Source organism: Stegostoma tigrinum, chromosome 9 (genome assembly GCF_030684315.1).
Source record: "Stegostoma tigrinum isolate sSteTig4 chromosome 9, sSteTig4.hap1, whole genome shotgun sequence".
Lineage (NCBI taxonomy): Eukaryota > Metazoa > Chordata > Chondrichthyes > Orectolobiformes > Stegostomatidae > Stegostoma > Stegostoma tigrinum.
Genome location: NC_081362.1, coordinates 71,326,110 through 71,346,771, shown reverse-complemented (window position 1 = coordinate 71,346,771; position 20,662 = coordinate 71,326,110). Strand labels below are relative to the sequence as shown.

The window sequence follows — 20,662 nt, the reverse complement described above, 5'->3', positions numbered from 1 at the left end:
GAAGGAAAGGAAGAGGTATATCTTTACAAGTTAAGTTCGCCAGTATAAATAATTCTTGAAAATAGTTCAAATTTACTAACACCTGGGCTGGATCATAGTGTTAGAAATGGTAGAAATAGCTTAGTAGCTGGCAGTAAAGTGCTGAATTATGGATGGCAAAGGACCGTTTAGAGCATCCTGCAAGGTTACGTTGTCAAAGGTGCTTTTACAGATGTGCCTGACTGCTGTTTCAGTAGGTGAAGGATGAAGTTGGAAATTTCCTGAAAGATAGGTATGAAAATTCAATTGCTTAGACTATGCTAATTTTAAGTGAAGTGGTTATAACCATTCTGTCAAAACGCTCACATCTGTTATATGTAGTTTTAAAAAAATTTCTAAACTGTATTAATGTTTATGAAAGGGCGATTAAAAACCGAGGCCTTCAATGAGTAGCTGTAATATTTTTTCTCCTAAATTAGTCAATCTCTATTTTGCAAAACATAAAAAGCAAAATAACTAGGTTGAGGAGCTCAACTTCAGCTTCGTTAGAGTCTTGCAAACTATTTGCATATGAAGCTATTTGAGATGCTACTTTGTGCGGCTTAATTTTGATGTAACGGTGGTTCACATTATACCTTCATTGGCAAAAGAAATAAAATGAGTTGTCCGTTACTAATTCAGATTGTTAAATTTGATGACAAATCATCATTTATGCACAGTTTGGGAGTTATAAGCTAGGTAAGCGATTATTGCATAATTGCCTGTGAAGTTAGTGATCTACTGTAGTTGTGGTGAAGTCACACTCACTGTGCTATTGGAAGGGAGCTCTCGGAATTTGACACAGTGACAACATTTGGTGATTTAATTCGAAGTCAGGGTGGTGTGTGGCTTGAAGGGAACTTACACATTGTGGTGTCCCATGTATCTACTTCTTCCAGATGGTACAGTGGTAGCTTGCAGGCCTGGAACATACTTTGGTGAGTTACTGCAGCATATCTTATTGGTACATAATGCTGTCACTGTACATTGGTGGAGGGTGTGAACGTAGAAGGTGGTGGTTGAGGTGTGCTCGAGTTGTTGCTTTCTCCTAGGTGGTGGCAAGCTTTGAATGTTGTTGCACCTGCACTTATCTGGGCAAATCTGCCATTTTAGCCAAGGGATTAGCTTTGGGAAGTCAAGTGAGTTACTTGCTGCGTAGTCCTCAGCCTCTGGCCTGTTCTAGTAACCACAGTATTTGTCAGATGCATTTCAGTTTGTGGATATAGATAAACTCATAGATGTTAGTGGGAGATTCAGCAATTGAAATGCTGCTGAATGTTAAGGGGAAGAGGGTTGCATTCTCTTTTGTTGGCAGTGGCTGTTAACTGGACTTGTGTCACTTCTCACTTACAAGCCTAGGCTTGAAAGTTGTCCACGCCGTGCTACTTTTGGGTATGGACTGTTTCAGTATCTAAGCAGCTGCAAATGATACTTAACATTGTGCAATCATTAGTAGATATCCCCATGCTTGTCACAACAGTTATGAGAAGATTGTTGATGAACCAGTACAAGATGATTTTGACCAGGACAGTACCCTGAAGTGCACTTGCAGAGAGTTCTGGAGCTGAGATGATCTCCAACAACAGCGACCATTTTCTTTGTACTAGGTTTCACTGTAACAAGTGGCACGTATACCCCCGGTTCTCATTGATTGCAATTTTGCTAGCACTCCTTGATGCCACGGTGTACTAATTATGTCTTGATGTCAAGGGCAGTCACGTTCATCTCGCCGCTGGAGTTCAGTACTTCTGTCCACGTTTGGACCAAGGCAGTCATGACCTAAGCCAAGTTGCCTCGGAACCCAAACTGAGCATCGTATGTGGATTAGTTAGAAGTAGTGCTGCTTGATACCGGGGTTGAAGATCTGTTCTGTCATTTTGCTCACGAATATACAGGTAGGATGGTTATAGGCTGGTTGGTTTTGTCCTAGTTTTGTAGTCGGGATGTAAACTGGGAAAACTGTCCACATTGTCGGGCCAGTGCTAGTGTTACCACTGTACAGTAACAGTCTGACTCCAGCATCACCTGTTCTGAGCACGGTTCTTCAGTATATTGCTGGAATGTTGTCAGGCCCTTTGCCTTTGTACTATCAAGTGTCTTCATCTGTTTCTTGATACCTTGTGAAGTGAATCAATTTGACTTGAGATATGCATTTGTATTAGTGAGGACCTTGGGAGGCCACATATATAATGGATTTGCTCCTTCCACAGTGAGTGTGCACAGGGGTCATATCAATTTATCAATCCATGTTTTAGATTTTACAAAATTACAACCGTTAGTCAAATTTTGAATCAGTTTCTAGCACTTGAGAGCTGACATTTTCAGATATTAACATTACAACTTACATGTGTTTCTACTGAATCACAATGGTTTTGTCATTCACAATTAGTTTAGATCAGTTGTTTTCCTTCCTAGGTATCATGTTATACTGCTGATGTAGAAACTCAGTATATCCGGCAGCGTCAGTGGAGAGAAACAGAGTTAACACTTTGAGTCCTGTGATCCCTTTCTACGGATGCTGCTAGACCTGAGTTTCTCCATCAATTTCTGTTGTTGTTTGTTTCAGATCTCCAGCATCCGCTCTACTTTATTTTACACTACTAAGGTAGATGTTTACAAAGAATTAGAGATATAATTATGGATCTCAAGTTTATTCCTGTAAATCTTCTACTATAGTATTGAATTCAGAGGAAGTTCTACAGGAATAATTTGAAGTTTGTGTGCCAATTTGTCTGACCTTATGGCAATATGCTCCATTTCATAAGACAGAAGAAAAGTGGAACTTTAATAAATCACATCACAGAGGAGATGAGGAATGTTATTTATTGTAGTTCTGATTAGAATACTGTTATTGGCCTCATAGCAGGAACTGGCTATGTAGAGTTAAGACGTTTGAACTCGTTCAATGAAATGAACCCAATCACTTAACATTTCATCAATTTAAGGTTCAAATATGTGAATATTATGACTGAGTGACTTGGGCTTTTCAGGCAGTTACATCAAAATATTCAACTTGTTTTTCACCGTGATCGAGAATTAGGTAAAAACATTTTCAAGAATTCTAAAGGAAATGCTCTTTAAAAGATCATTGCTCTGAATGTGCAGAATTAATTATTACATATTGTTAGCTTCCCTGCCAACTATGCGGTCAAGATTTACACAAGCCTCAGAAATATTAAATTTGCAAGCAATGCTGATTTTTTTTTTTCTCACTCTCGCAAAATTGAGTCCTTGTTGGTTTATTCCAGTTTGTTATTCATGTGTTTGAGATTCTGTGATCTTATAAATGTTCTCTTTTTGTCATGGAAATTTAGTTGAAAACTTGTGAGCGTAGCAATTACTTTGTAACTTTATTCTATAGTGACTTCAAATTTACAAATGGATTTCTGCTTCATTATAAGGAGAATTTTGGAAACTGGGAAGTTGCATTTGATCCTGTTTTACGTGGAAATATTTTCTGTTGCTTTTTTTATTATTATACCAGCAAACAAATGTTAGCATTTGCTTACAGAGACAATGAAGTCAGGTTTAATACAAATCTTTTACCTTTGGTCCTGTGCTGTATTTTCCCAGTTGAAGCATTTTGTTCATGACTTTTATGTTCCAAATAACTCGTTATTTGTGTGTCTCTTGTTTTCTTTCAGGAAAGTGCAGAATGGGTGCATTTTTGGATAAACCAAAAACAGAGAAACATAATGCACATGGTGCAGGGAATGACTTGCGATATGGCCTTAGCAGCATGCAGGGTTGGAGAGTGGAGATGGAAGATGCTCACACAGCCATTGTTGGCATTCCTCAAGGTTTGGACACATGGTCCTTCTTCGCAGTATATGATGGTCATGCAGGCTCTCGTGTGGCAAACTACTGCTCAAAGCATTTACTTGAACACATAACAAGTAATGAAGACTTCAGAGGCACAAATGTGTCTGGGTACCCCATTGAACCTACCATAGAACATGTCAAGAGTGGTATCAGAACTGGATTTTTGAAAATTGATGAGTACATGCGTAATTTTTCAGAGCTGAGAAATGGCATGGACAGGAGTGGGTCGACAGCGGTAGCAGTCTTGATCTCCCCTGAGCACATATACTTTATCAACTGTGGCGATTCAAGAGCTGTTCTGTACAGAAACGCACAACTTTGCTTTTCAACACAGGATCATAAGCCTTGCAACCCAAGGGAGAAAGAGCGGATCCAGAATGCAGGGGGCAGTGTAATGATCCAGCGAGTTAATGGGTCACTAGCTGTGTCACGAGCACTAGGGGACTATGATTACAAGTGTGTCGATGGGAAGGGGCCTACAGAGCAGCTGGTATCTCCAGAGCCTGAAGTATATGAGATTCTTAGAGCAGAAGAAGATGAGTTTATTATACTGGCATGTGATGGCATTTGGGATGTGATGTCCAATGAGGAGCTCTGTGAGTTCGCTAGATCTAGACTAGAGATAACGGATGATCTTGAGAAAGTCTGCAACTGGGTGGTGGACACCTGCTTACACAAGGTAGTTAATATACTGTATTTTGTTATGAATTGTTTTGAATTAACCATCTTGCATTTTGATGTGATATGGATTGAATTACTGATGTTCACTGTTGAAAGAAAATGTGGTTCCCCATTTAACTTCTATAATGTGCATGGTGTTATTGCTCCATGTTTCTGAATCAAAGCCAAGTAAATTCAGTGTTTTGTGATTAACCCCATATGTCCTTTCACTAATAACTCTCATGGTTTTGTTACTAATTAGTATCTGTATGCATTATGTATCAGGCTTTTTAATCAATGCAGAACACCTCAAGGTAGTTCGGAACTGGGTTTGCTGATGTAACATATTGATAGAATTTAAAAAAAAATTTTGGCCTAATTTCCAGTTTAAAAGTTAAAGGCTGTCTGTTTGTCCAAAGTGTTAAGCAAACCTGAAGGTTGGTTATACCTGCTACATTTATGATTTTTAAACCTGTTTAAGTTATCTTTTGTCTAGGATACCAAACAGTAAGCTAACATACTAATATTGAATATATTTCATTTTATAAACAAAATCATAAATTGCTGGAAAAATTCAGGTCAGGCAGCATCTGTGGAGAAAGAAACAGAGTTAATGTTTTGAGTCCAGTGACCTTTCTTCAGAACTCCACGAAGAGCTCGAACAGCTCATCCATTTTACTAACACCTTCGACCCCAACCTTGAGTTTACGTGGTCCAACTGATACTTCTCTCTCCTTCCTGGACCCCTCTGTCTCTGTGTCTGGTAATCACCTGGAAACTGATATCTGTTTCAAGCCCACCGATTCCCACAGCTACCTAGAATACACCTCCTCTCATCCGTCTTCCTGCAAAAATGCTATCCCCTATTCCCAATTCCTTCGCTTCCGCCGCATCTGTTCCCAAGATGAGGCCTTCCACTCCCGGACATCTCAGATGTCCTCGTTTTTCAAGGACCTCAATTTTCCCTCCACAGTGGTTGAAAATGTCTTCGACCGCATCTCTTGCGTTTCCTGCACCTCACTCCTCCAGCTCCCTCCCCACAATAAGAACAAAGACAGAATTCCCCTTGTCCTGATGTAACACACCATCAACCTCAGACACATCATTCTCTGCCACTTCCACTACCTGCAGTCTGACCCCACTACCAAGGATATATTTCCCTTCCCATCCTTCTATCAGCCTTCTGGAGGGACTGCTCTCCCCACAACTCCCTCCTCTGCTGCACACTCCCTACTAACACCATCATCCCCGGTACTTTTCCCTGCAACTGCAGGAGGCGCCACACCTGACCCTACACCTCCCCCCCTCACCTCCATCCCAGGCCCCAAGAAAACCTTCCATGTTAAACAGATGTTCACCTACACATCCGTTAATGTGGTATATTGTATCTGCTGTTCCTGATGTGGCCTCCTTTATATCAAGGAGACCAAGTGGAGGCTCGGAGACCGCTTTTTGGAGCGCCTATGCTTGGTTTATGACAAACGTCAACACCTCCCAGTCACAAACTACCACCTCCCATTCCCACTCCCTGAACGACATGTCCATCCTAGGCTTCCTCTAGTGCCACAACGATGGCATTGGAAGGCTGGAGGAATGGCACCTCATAGTCCGTTTGGGAACCCAGCACCCCAGTGGTCTCAAACGGACTTTACAAGCTTCAACATCTCCCAACCCCCGACCTCATCCCAAGACCAGCCCCTCTCATCCCCGTCTCCTTGACCTGTGGTCTTTTCTCCCACCTATCTGCTTCTCTCACCTCACTGACCAACCCCCATCCCAACTCCCCACCTACACTCACCTGTACTGGCTTCGTCCCCGCCTCCTTGACCTGTGCGTCTTCTCTCCTCCTATCTGCTCCTCTATCCACCTTCTATCATCACCAACCCAGCTCTCTATTTCGGAGCCCCCTTCCCCTCCCTCATTTCTGAAGAAGGGTCCAGACCCAAAACAAGCTTTCCTTCTCCTCTGATGCTGCCTGGCCTGCTGTGATCATCCAGTTCCATACCTTGTTATCTCAGATTCTCCGGCATCTGCAGTTCTTACTATCTCTCAAGTTATTTTGAAATTGTTTTCCATGATTCTAGACTTCTCAACCTGGGGAACAGCATATCTGTATCTACCCTGTATAGCCCTTAATGTATTTTATGAGATTGTGGGATCACATCTGGTTCTTTGAAACTCAAGAGAATTCTGACCCAATTTCTCCATCCATCATCATGTCAGTCTTGCCATCTTGGCATTACATTGCCTCATTGGCAATAATATGGGCCCCAACTTGTATGTGATTGAACTTTAGTCCACTGTGTTAGTTAATCTCAAATGGACAAAAATTTCAGTCAAATTGTACAGAAATAGAAAGAAAATCAGCCTGGACACTTGTTTTTAATAGTTATTCATTGACTACTTCTGAAAAATGTAAATGAAAACAGCATCATGATTGTTGTGATGCCCCATTCCATTGAATTATTTGCAGCCTTTCACAGTTTTGTATCTCACCTGGTAAACTATCTGTTAGGTATAGTAATAAACATTTAGGAATTGATCGTTGTGCAAGTCAATATCTTCAAATAAGAAAGAAATAATTGAGAGAAACTGTCAAATATCCTTTGAAGATCTTGAGATTAGAAAATGCGGAACCATAATTCTGTTACCAAACGTTGGGCTCAAAAGCAAAGGGCCCTGAGCACATCCAAATGACATTTCCTTACTGCTTTGTTCAAATGAAATTTTTAAGACTATTGCACTGTGTTGTAAAATCTGTCAAATGCAAAAGGTGATATTTTCATAAAATTAGACCTCTTAGCTTATCTTATTTAAAAAAATTTGTCAGCAGTCACTTCAAGTCGTAAAACTGAAGCCCAATCATTTCTGGTATTTTATATGTCACAACAGATTGTGTTGTTGCTCATTCTAGATACTGGGTTTAATCTGTTGTAGGCCGATTCCACTGCTGCAATAATGATGATAGATGTAAGCATAGTTTAAGGTCACTTACGATTAACCATGAATCCACAATGCATAATTGTCTACTTGAGCCAAATTAGAAAGTTTGCTCAGAAGTAAGCTGGTTAATGTGAGAAATGAAATACTACTGTCTGGTTCATTAAATGATCTCTTTTGGTGGGTTGTGAACATAGAAACAAATTTGGTTTTGATTTCTTTGTGCTCTGTACCTATGATTTACAGTCGGTTGATTATATATTTTTGAGTGTGTTCACCTGTTGTAGTGTACAAAACCTGGAGGTTAACTTACACACAGCAAGCACCGATAATGACCACATCACCAGTTGTAATGTTGATTTGAGGGATAACTGTTGAATAGGAGAAGGAGCGCACACTTGATTTACTGTCTCATCTGAAAGAAGGCACCTTCAACAGTGTCTCTTTAGATTTTTGCGCTCAAATCCCAAAGAGCGTCTTTAATCCGCAAGCTCAGGTTGAGTGTGCTACCACTTGAGTAGGTTGCAAATTGCAACCCATTGACACCTATCCATTGCTTTACCTAGTTTGTCATGGCTCAAGATTTGAGATAAAAATGGAAAAATGTTTCATAAATCACCTTAAGCGCAGAATTTCACTCCAGTTTTTTTTTTGCATTGTTTTGGTGCCAAACTCAGATCTTTGACTGTGTTGAGGTTATTGCTGCATCCAAGTGATTGTCCATTTTGATCTGGAAAAAATGTGTAAGTACAACAAAATTAAAGCATCTTAAAGCCCAACTGTGGTGTTGTACTAAACATACAGATTCAACAAAAATCATAATTTTATGATATGTTAAAAGTGGGGACAAAAGCCGCAAACTAAGTAACATCTTGAACTTGCTGGGTGCTTTTGAGTTCTGCCTTACCTGAAAAATTGCCATTTCTTTGACAGAGGAAATCCAAAGAAACAGGAGTGATTTCACTTTTTTTCTTGATCACAATGCTAAAGACCACAGTTGGCTGAAATTATAATTCATTGAAAACTGGAACTTTGTTTATTGAGATTGCATTTGCATGCCATACTGCCGGAATCTGCTTCTGGAATCTTTCCCATAACACCAAGTGAATTTGGTCAGTTTTAGTTAGTAATAGCTTCAATTTTTATGCTGTTTTGATTTAGCATGAACTTGATTGATTGATCAATTGAAAGAAGACATTGCAGAAAACCTGAAAAATGAGAATTGCAGTCCTAACAACAGTTAGTCCACTCAGCTCTGTGGCCTGTACTCATTTAAATATCTGGAATAGAAAAGCTTTGTTTATTTGATACCCATTGAGCTGCATGAATAAGTGTGCTACTGCTCAAGGCATTGATAGTTACACTATCAATGTAACTGAGAGAATCACACAGTTATACAGCTTGGAAATAGGCCCTTTGGACTAACTCATTCCATTTTGACCATTCTTCCTAAACTGAACTGGTCATATTTGCCTTTGTTCAGCTCATATCCCTCTAAACTTTTTCTATGCATGTACCTATCCAGATGCCTTTTTAAATGTTGAAATGGTGGCAGCTCATTCCATACATGCACCACTCTTTGCATGAAAAAAGTTGCCTCTTGGGTCCCTTTCCCCTCTCACCTTAAACCTATGCCCTCTAGTTTTGTACTCCCTTACACTGGGGAAAAAGACCTTGGCTATTCACCCTATCCATGGTCCCTCATGATTTTATAAACCTCTATAAGGTCACTCCTCAGTCTCTGATGGTGAATTCTCTCTTGAAGATGGTGATTTGCCTGGATCTGATTTGGCATCAGTGTTACTTGCTAATTATAAGCCCAAGGCAAATAGCCCCAGCCTATTCACTCTCTCCCTATAGCTCAAATTCTCCAACCCTGGCAACATCATTGTAAATCTTTTCTGCAGTGTTTCAAGTTGAACAACATCATTCCTATAGGAGCGAGACCAGAATTGAACGCAGCATTCCAAAAGTGACCTAACCAGTGTCCTGTACAGCAGCAACATGACATCCCGAATGCTTTGGTTAATGGACTGACCAATATAGGTAAAGTATACCAAATGCCTTTATCGCTACCCTGTCTACCTGTGACTCCACCTTCAAGGAACTGTGAATGTGCACCCCAAGGTTTCTTGCTCAGCAACATTCCCAGGACCTTAGCATTAAGTGTATAAGTGCTGCCCTGATTTACCTTACCAAAATAACACCTCATTATCTAAATTCACCTCCATCTGCTACTCCTCCAACCATCTAATTAGGGTCCCATTGTACTCTGAAATAATGTTCTTAGGTGCAGAGGAGATTTACCAGGATGTTGCCTGGACTGGAGCGAGGGCCTTATGAGGAAAGGTTGAGGGACTTGGGTCTGTTCTCATTGGAGAGAAGAAGGCTAAGAAGGGATTTAATAGAGACATACAAGATGATCAGAGGATTAGATAGGGTGGACAGTGAGAGCCTTTTTCCTAGGATGATGACGTCTGCTTGTATGAGGGGGCATAGCTACAAATTGAGGGGTGATATATTTAAGACAGATGTCAGAGGCAGGTTCTTTACCCGGAGAGTGGAAAGGGCGTGGAATGCCCTGCCTGCCAATGTAGTTAACTCAGCCACCTTCGGGGCATTTAAACAGTCCTTGGATAACATATGGATGATGATGGGATAGTGTAGTTCACAGGTCAGCGCAACGTCGAGGTCTGAAGGGCGTGTTCTGCGCTTTGTTGTTCTGTGTTCTTCACTGAGCACTGCAGTGCCAATTTTAGTGTCGTCTACAAACTTACCAACCATGATTCCTATAATTCCCCTCCGATTCATTTTTGTAAATGACAAAAAGCAGCAGACCCAGCACCGATCATTCTGGCACACTGCGGGTCACAGGCCTCCAGTCTGAGAAACAACTGTTTATCATGCCCTCTGAATCCTACCTTTGAGTCAATTTTGTATCTAAATGGCTAGCTGTCCCTGGATACCATGTGATCTAACCTTGCTAACCAGTTTACCAAAGCCTTTGAAAATTCTCATCAACTGCGTTTTCATCTCTTTCCAAAAGGTAAAGAACATCACAATAAGATGGAGAAAAATTAAATAATGTTAGTAGCGAAAGAGTTTCTACAAATGTTCCACCCATGATAGTAGGGATTTTGATTGTCGGAGGTCAGTTATCTCAGCCACAAGATATCGTTGTAAGCGTTCCTCAGAGCAGTATTCCAAGCCGGCTGTCTTCAACTGAGTCATCAGTTGTCTTCCTCCTGTCAGATGTGGGGAGGTTCACCGATTAATTCACGAAGTTCCATTTGTGACTCCTCTGATATGAAGCAGTCCATGTCCAAATGCAGCAAGATCTGAACAGCAGTTTGGCTTGGACTGATTTGGCATCGGTGTAACTTGCTAATTATAAGATCCAGGCAAATCACCATCTTCAAGAGAGAATTCAGTTATTGTCCTTAATGTTCAATGGCATTGAATTGTTACTTTTAATGTTCTGGGGCGTTACCATTGACCAAAGCCTGAAATTCACCTGCCACATAGGCAAGAACAGTTTAGAGGCTAGGAATTCTGAGATGTGTAACTCACCCCCTGACTCCTGAGTCTGTTCATTGTTTACAAGGCAGAGTCAATAATATGATGAAATGCTCTCCATTGACTGAAGTTTGACTTTATCCAATGAACAGCAACCTACTTTGTTGACACCCCATCTCGCAACAGTCACATTTTTCACTGATGCACCAATGGTAGCAGTATATATCATGTATGTGACGTAGTGCAGCAATGCACAAGTCTCCTTTGACAGCATTTTCCAAACTTGTGATCTCCACCACTGAGGTCCACATCAGAAGATAACTAGTCGGTTTCCTTACAAGGCAGACATGACCCTAATTGCTATTCCTGCGTGACCACTGAGTCAAAATTGTGGAACATTGCTCCTTAACTGCTTTGTGAATATATCGACACCACAAGAACCACAGTTTAAACAGGCAGGTCATCATTACCCTCTTACATGCAATTAGAGACAGTCCGATGCTGGCTGAGCCAGTGGCACCCTCACCCCATGAATGAGTTGGGGAAAAAGATATTCAGGAATTATACCAAGAAATGCTGTTCTTTTCTGCTGTATCGCAAAAATGAAATGATCTGATGTACTTTTGCATCCTTTTTTTGTGTGTCTCTGTATTTCTCTGATTAGAGGAGGCATACTTGTGCTGTGGCTTATGGGTATTTTTGTGTGATCAAATATAAGTGTATTCATTATGGTGATTAACAGAGACCTGGCTTAAGCAACATGAAGACTGTGTACTAAATACTTGTGTACAGTATATTCTGAAAAAATAGAACAGGAAGGAAAGGAGGAAGGCTGGCTGTATTGTATAAGGAGAGAATTGCAGTATTGAGGAAAGAAGGTGTCTCAGAGTCCAAAGGCAGAAACAGTTTGGCTGAAGCTAAGGAACTGAAATGATATAGTGATGTTGCTAGATGCAGTATGTCAACCACAAATTAGTGGAAAGGATTTAGGAGAATAAAATTGCAAAGAGATGCCAACATTATAGACTGCTTATAATGGGAGACTTCAATTTCCCAAAACCTAGACTAGGAAACTTGTAGTGTAGGGGTCAGTGAGGTTCAAGTATTCTGTATGGCATGCAGAAGACCTTCCCACAGTGGGATGCATCCACTTCAACAAGAAAGAATGCACTTTTGGACGTGGTTCTCGGAAATGAGACAGGCCAAGTTGGCCCAGTGTCATTAGCGGGGGCATTTAGGATACACTGATCATTGTACCATAAGGTCTGGGATGATGATGGAGAATTAACATGCAGCAATCCAAAGTGAGAAAAATTAATTGGCGGAATTATAAGAAAAGACTGGCAGTCAACATAAAGGGATGTTCTAATGTCTGCTACAGGCAAATAAATAGTACAAGCGTGGCTAACAGAAGATTAGGTCTGATTAGGGATTAAATAGGAGATTCACGCTGGGAAGCAGGATGCATGGCTGAGATGTTAAATGAATACTTTGCATCTGTTTTTGCCAAAGAGGGAGATGATAGCCAGTCCATAATGACTGAGGAGGAAACTCTGTCATGAGAAGGAATCAAAATTGCTAAGAAATGTTGGATAAAAACAATACCAGATAATTCTGGAGAAACTCAGGTCTGGCAGCACCTGTGGGGAGAAAACAGAGGTAATCTGTCAACTCCCGTGATCCTCCTTGAGAACAGTTCTGGAAGACCTGCTGAGTTTCTCCCAGCAGTTGCAAATTTTTGATCCAACATCTGCAGTTTTGTTTTATTTTAAGTGTTGGATGGACCTTTGGTACTTAAAATTGACCAGGACCCGATGAGATGTGTCTGAAGATTTTGAAAGAAATGGAAGTGGAAATTTTTGATTTATTATTGTCACACATATCTACGTACTGTGAAAAGTTCTGTTTCGTGTGCAGTACACGCAGGTCATTCCATTCAAAGTACATAAAAAAACGAAGTGGAGAATAGAATGCACACCTTTCTGCAGCCACAACAGAGTGAGATCAACAATTTAAAATTTGAGAGGTCCATTGAGAAGTTTAATAACAGCAGGGAAGAAGCTGTTTTTGAATCTATTCATACGTGTATACAAACTTCTTTATCTTCTGCTAAACGGAAGGGGGTGGAAGAGTGTATTGTCTAGATGGGAAGGGTCTTTGATTATGTTGGTTTCTTTCCGAGGCACGGGAAGTATAGATGGCATTGATAGATGGATGGCTGATTTGCATGATGGACTGAGATGTGTTCAGGACTCTGTAGTTTTTTGGGTCTTGGGAAGAACAGTTGCAAAACCACGCTGTGATGTATCCAGGTCAGACGCTTTCTAGATTTCTTGTTAGATTTTCAATTTTATTGTCACGTGTAATCAAGTACAGGAATTCAAGGAAAAGTATGTAATGTTGGCCCAAATGGCGCCATATTAGGTAGCCAGGTACCTGGGTACGTAAAGAATTAGGTTCGTGGTCGTAAGAGAAATGAAGAGTTAAAAAGTTAAGTGTTACTTGATAGAATAGTGGAAAAATGGAGAAGTAGATACTAATTTACACTAAAATCTTTTGGAGTTTAAACTAGGAAAATAAAGGAATAACTGTTCAGCAGTCTTTGAGTCCTCCGCTTATCTTGCTCTCAGGGGAGACCTCGGCTATCTGTTCTCCCCACTGCTGCAGATACCGTTGCTGCTGCTGCTGAAACTTCCACCTCTTGAATCTTCCCTTACCAAGCCAAGAGACCAGGCCAGGACCCACTGTGACCAGGCCAGGAGGACCTCAAAAAGTAGGGGAGAAAAGGGGAAGAAAAAATAAAGAGAAGGAAACGAGAAAAAGCAGAAGGAGCGGAGGAGCTCCAGTTGGAACATCCTACTCCGCCACTGTCTTGGATGACTCCGAGGGTTTACCTATAAAAATTGGTAAGACTGTGTATGGGCATGCTGAATTTCCTTAGCCTCTTGAGGAAGTAAAGACATTGTTGTGCTTTCTCGACCATAATGTCGACGTGGGTGGACCATAACAGATTCCTGGTGTTCCCCACCCACAGGAACTTCACGCTCTCGGACCTCACCATTATTGATGCAGACAAGGGTGTGCCCTCCACTCTGCTTCCTGAAGTCAGTAGCCAGCTGCAGTATTTTGTTGATATTCTTGTCTTTACACCATGCTGCTAAAAACTCGATCTGTTTTCCTGTGTTCTGTCTTGTCATTGTTGGGAAATTGCTAGGACACTAGCTATTATCTTTCAGCCTTCCCTAGACTCGCGAGAGGTGTCAGATGATTGGAAAATTCCAAACATTATGGCCTTTTTCAAGGAAGTTGTAAGGATAGGCCAAACAATTAATGGCCAGTCAGTTTAGCTTTAGCTTTAATAGTGAGAATATTTTTGGGGGTGATTTTATTCAGGATTGAATTAGTGGTTGCTTAGAGAAAAACTTGGGTTTATTAGCTAGAGTCCACATGGATTTCTGATGGGAAAATCATGTTTAACTAACGCTGGAGTTTTTTTTTGAGGAGGTAACAGAGGCTCAGTGAGGCTAATGCTGTTGTGGTGTGCGAAGACTCATATGCTTGATGCAGTGCCACATAACTCGTGTGAGGAAAGTTGTAGGTCATGGAATAAAAGGATCAGCAGCAACATGGATATACAGTTGACTGATCATAAACAGTAGTTGTCAGTGGTAATGTTTTGGGATCGAAAAAGATTTTCAGTAGAGTTCCCTGGTGTTGGCCTTGAAGACCCTTCTATTTCCTGATACTAATGAACTAGACCTTGATGTACAGGGGTCAGTTTCAAAGTTGGATGATGTGAAACTTGGGAATAATTGTAAACTGAGGAGAATGGTGTATAACTCCAAAGGAGCAGATAAATTGCTAAAGTGGGCAGATAAGTAAGTGACAGATGCGCTTCAGTGCTGAGAAATGTGAGGTGATGCATTTTCATTGGAAGAATGTTGAAAGGAAACATAAAATAATGGTGAAAAAGGGTTTCAGGAGCACAGACACCCTGAGTGTATATGTACACAGATCATTTGAAGATGACAGGACAGGCTGAAAAAGTAGTAAATGAAGTGTACGCTGTTTTGAATTTATTAGGAGCTTAGGGTACTGAAACAAAGAGGAGATGCTGAACTTGTCTAAGACACCTGTGAGACCTCAGCTGGAGTATTGTATGTAGTTCTGGTTGCCGCATAGTATGTTAATGCATCAGAGAAAGTGAAGAAACATATTTACAGGAATTGTTCCAGGAATGAGTGATGTCTATGATGAAGATAAATTGAAGAATTTGGATCTGTCCTCTGGGCCCTCTTCAGAGAGGGTTTGAATTTCATGTGATGTGCAAGGGAAGCAAGGATAATGTGGGGTTGAAAAAAAAACCTTTTACCCTCAGAACAGTCAAGATGATGAATACACTGCTGGATGTGTGGTGGTGACACATTCAACTGAGGCATTTAAGAGGACTTTGGGTGATTATTTGGATTAAAGATAGTGTGCATGGGTAAGGCGAAAAAGCAGGAGATTGGTACCAGGTAATGATGCACATTTGTAGAGCGTGTGTGTGTCTGTGCGCATACGCACGCGCAGTAGACTGAATGGCCTCTCTGTGCTGTAAGGCATCAATGATTCTGTGATTCATGACCCAAATTCAGAATCAAGCAAGACATTATTGAAGTATATCTGTCATACTGTGACTTAACAGTAATGCTCAGGTGCATAATTAGTGGATTATTATAAGTAGTGACGTTGAAACAAAAGGCTGTAAAAAGCAAACAAGATGAAGCAGGTGGACAACCTAACTTAAAGCACTCCACTTGTTTGTTTTTAAAGGTTTTTGAAGTTATATCAAATGCATCCGCATCTTTGACTGACTACTTGAATGTTTCTACAGCCGTGACTGTTTGTAACTGTAGGTAATGGTGAATTGTCTCTTCCTCCAGTGGTACTATGTTGAATATTTATGATGCAATGAATTATGCTGTCACAGGGTGATTTTTACAACCTTATAATTTTGTCTAGGCAGTTTTCCATGGTGCTGTTTTTGGGCCAGCATTATTTTGTAAACTTATTTCTTCATGGAATATGGGTGTTGTAAGCTAAGACAGCATTAATTTCCCAACCCTAATTGCCCTTGAAGATGGCTTGAAAAGTGTAGAATTATTTATAAAAAGGAAGTCATCATGATAGGAGAACAAGGGCTTTGTCGGGGTAATTTTTAGTAACTTCAGAGATGCTTATTAAAAAGAATTATAATTATTGAAAAGGTGCAAAATCAAGTTCTAGAATTTTTGATAAAAGGGGAAAGAGATAAATACACTTGTTTAGATTTGTGTTTGTATGGAATGTGTGTTGACAGTTCCAGTCTGCACACTGCATTTTTAAATTAAAAGGAAATATGGCGGCTTTGAGTTGTGGCACAAGGGCTCTGTTATCCAACCATTGCTATGCTGTATGCCAAGTACTGCCTGACTTGAAGTTTCCATATACATTGAATATACTGTTGCCTCGGTGAGGGTAGTTGTTTGGACTTTGTGGTGCATGCTGAAGTTCAGGTTGCTAAAAAATAATTTAGTTCTCTTTTCAAGGCTTCCTAAAAGTTGTCCAGAATTTGAAAATAAGATTTGGAAAAGTGAATACTTAATCAATTGCATCTTTTTCATTAGACACCTGTTCCATAGCATGACAAAATTTTAAGAGTGAGACTACAAAGGAAGAAGCAGACTGCTCCCTCCAGTTGAGGAATTGAGCGAGGATGCCCTTGATGCAAGGTTAACTCAGATTTTGAATAGAAAACAGGAAAATTGTTTAATACAGTGAGCTGTGAAATTTACTTTGGTTTGTACTTGCAACAGAGATTATCAGCATTTAAGGTTACAGTTGAATAGGTGGATAAATGTGATTAGAAAACTTGCACAGGTGAAAGGTTATGAGCTATGGGTTCTGTTTCATGTTTTGGCATGTGCTGAAAAGTACTCCTCTCGCTTATTGATTTTTGAATAGAATAGTTTAGAGAACTTTGAAAAAGAAGATAAAAAAATTCTGCAGAGCCTCCCAGTGACCAAAGTTTGAAACTGCATAATAACGCAGTGTGGAGCTGGAGGAACACAGCAGGCCAGGCAGCGGCAGAGGAGCAGGAAAGCTGACATTTTGGGTCAGGACCCTTCTTCAGAAACCTTTCTTCATAGGCACCGTCTTTGAAGTGTTACATTGCAGACTGCGACATTAGTGCAGAATTCTATTACAACAGGATATCCCATATATCCTAAATGCTGATGGAATTAGCATCAGAAAGAGTGGGAGTGTTTATGGGTTTTAGGGAAGTTTTTTTATAGGTTTATTACAAAATCCTTCAAGTGTACATGAAATACATCCTAAATAAACAATGAAGTGAACAGAATAAGAAGTGTGTATGCTCACTGTATCATAAAAATGTCGAAATTTCTAATCAAAAAGTGGTTAAATTTTATTCTTTATTTTAAGTTGCATTGCCAAGCTGTTGAATGTGGTGTATATGCACATGGATATTTTTGAACAATTTCTCAAATTAGGGGTGCATTCATATATTTTGTCAATATTCTGTGGATTCAGTTGTGTATTCATACATGCGTTACATTTTTAAATCTGATTTATTAACCCTGCCTGCAGGAGAAATTTACTGTACATCCAAGCCTCTTAGGTCATTGTGTTTCATATCAATTGGAGGCTGAGGCAGCTGGCATGGCCCTCAGTTAGGCTTTTGGAGAAATTCTGCATAATGATGGTTGGTAGTTGGCCCTAATTTTTACGAAGTTTGAAGGGATTGTTGCACAAAAAAGCCAGCTTATTTTTAGATTTTGAAGAGTAATCCTCAGTGTGTGGTTTCACCGAGAGCCCAGGTGTCACTTGATTTCATTGCTGGATGTTCTCCTTCTCTTTCATCCATGTTTGTTGCTGACATTGTATTCTACACCTTTTGAGTTAATGATGAACTGTGACACTTCACTCATTTTGGGTGGCTCCTCCTCCAAGGAGCAGGTGCAGTGAGCATAAGGTGGGTTTTCCAAGATTGGCCAAAATCTTTGATTTCCTGAGCTGCTGGCCATAATGTTTAATGCTGGAGAACAGCCAGAATATATGACGGTATATGTTTAAGGATATATTCTGCCCATAGTCCCTCTTACAGCTCCTGCATAGGAATAGAAAAAGTATGAGAAGGTGCAGGCCGTTCAGCCCTTTAAGTCTACTCTGCTATTGAACACGATCATCATTGATCATCCAGCAGATGTATCTGCTGGCTCATCATGTTGTTCTGAGATGCTGCTGGGAATGGAGGGTTTGAGTTATAAGGAGAGGCTGGGATGTTTCCTACTGGATCCAGGAAGTTGAACGGTAATCTAGAGAGGTTTATACAATTGAGGGGTATAGGTAAGGTAAATGGCAGGTGTATTTTCCCTAGGGTGGGGGATTTCATGACTGTGGGGGGACATATTTTTAAGGTGAAAGGAGAAAGATTTTAAAAAGGACATGAGGAGCAACATTTTTTACACAGCGAGTGGTTTATGTGTGGAATGATCTTCCAGAGGAAGTGGTGGATGCGGGTACAGTTACAACATTTAAAAGACATTTTGGACAAGTACAAGAATAAGAAATGCTTGGAGGGATGTGCACCAAGCACAGTCAGATAGGGCTAGTTTAGTTTGGAATTATGGCCAGTATGGACGTGTTGGACTGAAAGGTCTGTTTCCGTGCTGTATGACATTTTGAATATTTTCAAAAAGTTAGATGTAGATTAGATTCCCTACAGTGTGGAAACAGGCCCTTCGGCCCAACCAGTCCACACTGCCCCTTCAAACGTCCCACCCAGACCCATCCCCCCATAGCCCACACACCCCTGAACACTACAGACAATTTAATATGGTCGATCCACCTCACCTGCACATCTTTGGACTGTGGGAGGAAACCGGAGCACCCGGAGGAAACCCACGCAGACACGGGGAGAATGTGCAAACTCCACACAGTCGCCCGAGGCTGGAATCGAACCCGGGTCCCTGGTGCTGTGAGGCTACACTGCTAACCACTGAGCCACTGTGCTGCCCGAAACATAGTTAATGTTTTGACCCCAACATCTCTGTCTGTGGCACTGAATTCCATATGCGCACCATTGTCTTGGTGAAGAAATTCTTCATTGCGCAGTCCAAATTCGCCAGCCCTGTATCTTCAAATTTTGACCCTTGGTTCTGCACTTAATAGCCATTAGGAACACCCTTCTAGCATTTAAGCTGTCCATTTCCAATTTGAGGTCTTAGATCATCCCTCGTTACTCTATGCTGCAGTGAATACAGTTCTGACCAACTCAGTTTTTCTTGTCATATGTCAGTCTTGCCTTTTCAGCAGTAAATCTGTTAAATCTTTGTTGCGTACCCTCCATAGCCCGAGCTTCCTTTCTCAGATAAGAATATCAAACTGCATACACTATTCTAAGTGTGGTCTCACCAAGACCCTCTACAATTGCAGCGAGACATCCCTTGCTCTGTTTTCTAATCCTCTCACAGTGATGGCCAATATATCATTTGCTGCCTTCACCACCTGCCACACCTGCATACTTGGTTTTAGCAGCTGGTGTGGCAGGGCAACCAAGTCTTGTTGCGTCTCCCCCTTTCCTAAACTGTCGTAATTCAGATAACAATCTGCCTTCCTGTTTTTGCCACCAAATTAAATAACTGCACATTTATCCATGTTAACCTTTATCTAACATGCATTTGCTCACTGACTCAATCTGTACAAAGCTCTCAGAAGCATCTCTGCGTCTTCCTCACAGCTGACCCTCTCACCCAGCTATGTCACATCAAATCTGGACATGACATATATTTAATTCCCTCATTTAGATTATTATTATGTAGCGGTTAGCTGGGGTCCAAACACTAATTCTTGTGGTACCCTGCTAGTCACTGCCTGCCACTTGGAAATCTGCTTAGTTGTAATCTTTGAGAATTGGCTGCCAGCCAATTCTCAATCAGTGGAAATACATTGTCCCCAAATCCATGTGCTTTAATGTCACATTCTAATCTCTTATGTTTCATTTTCATTTACATTTCATTTCAGTTACATTTTCAGAAGCCTTTGAGAGTCCAAATAAACCATATCCACTGTCTAACCAATAAATTCGATCAGTTCTGTACTTGAAAAATTCCAAAACATTTGATGAGGATGATTTCTCTTTGGTAAATCGATACTGATTCTTCAGAAAATCTTCTGAAGAAGGGCCTTGACCCGAAATGTCAAACTTTCCTGCCCCTCTGATGCTGCTTGGCCTGCTGTGTTTATCCAGCTTCACACTGTGTTATCCAACATTTGTCTCTACAAAGAAGAGCAAAGTATGTAGTTAATTGGTCTGCTATCTCTTTGTTCCCCAAAGTAACTTACCTTGTTTCTGCTGGCAAGTGACTTACTTTTATCTTGGTCAATCTTTTTCTCTTCACAAGTAAAGTGATTGGTTGAAAAAATTCAGTATTTATGTTCTCTGGAAATTTACTCTTGTACTCTAATTTCCCCTCTTCATCGGTCCTTTTATCCTTCCATTTCTAAATCATTTCCCAATGTTCATCTCTTCTGCTTCTGGCAAACTTGTATGCCCCTTCCATGGGTCTGAATTCCAAGTAATTTCACTTGTTAGCTATGGTTGGGCCACTTTTCTTGTTTTATTTTTGTACCTGGCAGGAATAAACAATTATTACAGTTCCTG

At 40.6% G+C, this 20,662-nt stretch overlaps 1 protein-coding gene across 7 annotated transcripts in view; it reads left to right on the top strand.

Moving 5' to 3' along the window:
• Positions 1-20,662, top strand: part of ppm1ba (protein phosphatase, Mg2+/Mn2+ dependent, 1Ba) — a 158,463-nt gene that overhangs the window by 75,780 nt on the left and 62,021 nt on the right. For all 7 annotated transcript variants that reach the window (XM_048535876.2, XM_048535877.2, XM_048535871.2 and 4 more), the window contains one exon: positions 3,663-4,519. In XM_048535876.2, coding sequence (XP_048391833.1) covers positions 3,674-4,519 — 846 coding nt within the window. In that variant the 5' untranslated portion in view covers positions 3,663-3,673. The remainder of the gene's footprint in view (positions 1-3,662; positions 4,520-20,662) is intronic.